The sequence below is a fragment of the Salpingoeca rosetta genome (assembly GCF_000188695.1).
Source record: "Salpingoeca rosetta unplaced genomic scaffold supercont1.2, whole genome shotgun sequence".
NCBI lineage: Eukaryota > Choanoflagellata > Craspedida > Salpingoecidae > Salpingoeca > Salpingoeca rosetta.
Window position 1 is genome coordinate 351,675 of NW_004754932.1, and position 1,406 is coordinate 353,080.

At 55.6% G+C, this 1,406-nt stretch overlaps 2 protein-coding genes across 2 annotated transcripts in view; one reads left to right on the forward strand and one right to left on the reverse strand.

Annotated features, from left to right (window-relative positions):
• PTSG_00656 (methylmalonyl-CoA mutase) overlaps positions 1-1,098 on the forward strand; it is a 5,950-nt gene extending 4,852 nt beyond the window's left edge. Inside the window, exons 11-13 of the mRNA XM_004998068.1 lie at positions 179-290; positions 468-572; positions 814-1,098. Of these exons, the coding sequence (XP_004998125.1) occupies positions 179-290; positions 468-572; positions 814-875 (279 nt within the window). The 3' untranslated portion in view covers positions 876-1,098. The remainder of the gene's footprint in view (positions 1-178; positions 291-467; positions 573-813) is intronic.
• The window catches only part of PTSG_00657 (uncharacterized protein), a gene marked incomplete at its 5' end in the record, with an annotated part of 9,522 nt that continues 8,751 nt past the window's right edge, over positions 636-1,406 (reverse strand). Inside the window, one exon of the mRNA XM_004998069.1 lies at positions 636-1,373. Coding sequence (XP_004998126.1) covers positions 1,189-1,373 — 185 coding nt within the window. The 3' untranslated portion in view covers positions 636-1,188. The remainder of the gene's footprint in view (positions 1,374-1,406) is intronic.

A 1,406-nucleotide genomic window follows, 5' to 3' on the forward strand; every position in this document is an offset into this window, starting at 1 on the left:
CAGGTGAGAAAACACAAGCACACACACATGCATATGCACACATGCACACGCATACACACACATACGCACACACATACACAGACATAAAAACACACATCCACACACATCCACACATATAACCTCCCTGCTCCTCCACCCCTCACCCCTTCTCACGCCTTGATCGTGCTCTTTCGTGCAGACGCCGCAAGAGGTTGCACAGCAGTGCGTGGATGCGGATGTGCACGTTGTTGGCGTGAGCTCCCAGGCCGCCGGCCACAAGACCCTCGTCCCAGAGCTCATTGCTCAGCTCAGTGCGTTGCCAACAACTTGATGGATGTCTGTATCACCAAAACATGCTACGCTGCTTCCGTTGGCGGTGTTTGGCTGCACGTGTTTTATGCCGTGTCCCATTGTGCTGTGTGTGCACATCACTCGCTCACGGTTACAACACCACCACTGTGACTTTGTGTTTGTCTCCGCCTTTGCAGAGGAGATGGGTCGTGATGACATTATTGTCGTCGTCGGTGGTGTGATCCCACCACAGGACTACCCATTCCTGCACGACCACGGCGTGCGCCACATCTTCGGTCCAGGTCAGCGACACACACACGCGCGCGCGCGCTCACACTCACACACATGTGGTGCTTTGACTTGGTGGTGTTGTCTAAGTTGTATTGGGAGATGTGTACAGCAACAACAGAGAACAAAACATGAGGAACAGGACACATGTGCTCGACCAGCAAGCAATCCTCAATCATGTACACGGCCCAATGCACACTCACACTTCACCTCACACTACGACACACGGCCACTCTTACAACTGATTATTGACAGGCACACGCATCCCCGCTGCTGCGATGGAGATCCTCAAGGACGTCAACAAGACCGTGGCGTGATCGAACACATCACAACACCAGTGCACATGTCAGCCACCAGCACCTCCACCACCAACGTGACATGGTGCTGCATGTCATCGTCACGGATTGCACTGGGTACATGTGCACCTGCGTCGCATCAACGAGCTGTGGCTGCGCATGCGTATCATTGCCCCCGTGTCCTTCCATCATTTTCTCGGGTCCACCTACGTTGTGTCCGGGTGGTGGTCATCATCCAATCCCCCAAACGTTTCCCGTTACCTGCAACCCCCCCCCCCCACACACACAATCCAACCACGTTCGTAACACATGCCAGACGTGAGTTATGCCCGCGTTAGAGCGCGAGTGTTGACTGCGGCGTTGTTGTTTTTGACTGGGACGTCTGCACGCTGCGACGGAAGTGGCGCATGTGTGCTGGCGGTGCTGATGGCTTGAACGGCGCGTGGGGCCCGAATGGCTTTGGCACAGGAAGGCTCCCCTCAGCGTCCGGCACATACGCGTTGGGGCGGAGGTGCTCGCCTGCTCGGTTGTTGTAGACACGTGTGTGTATGT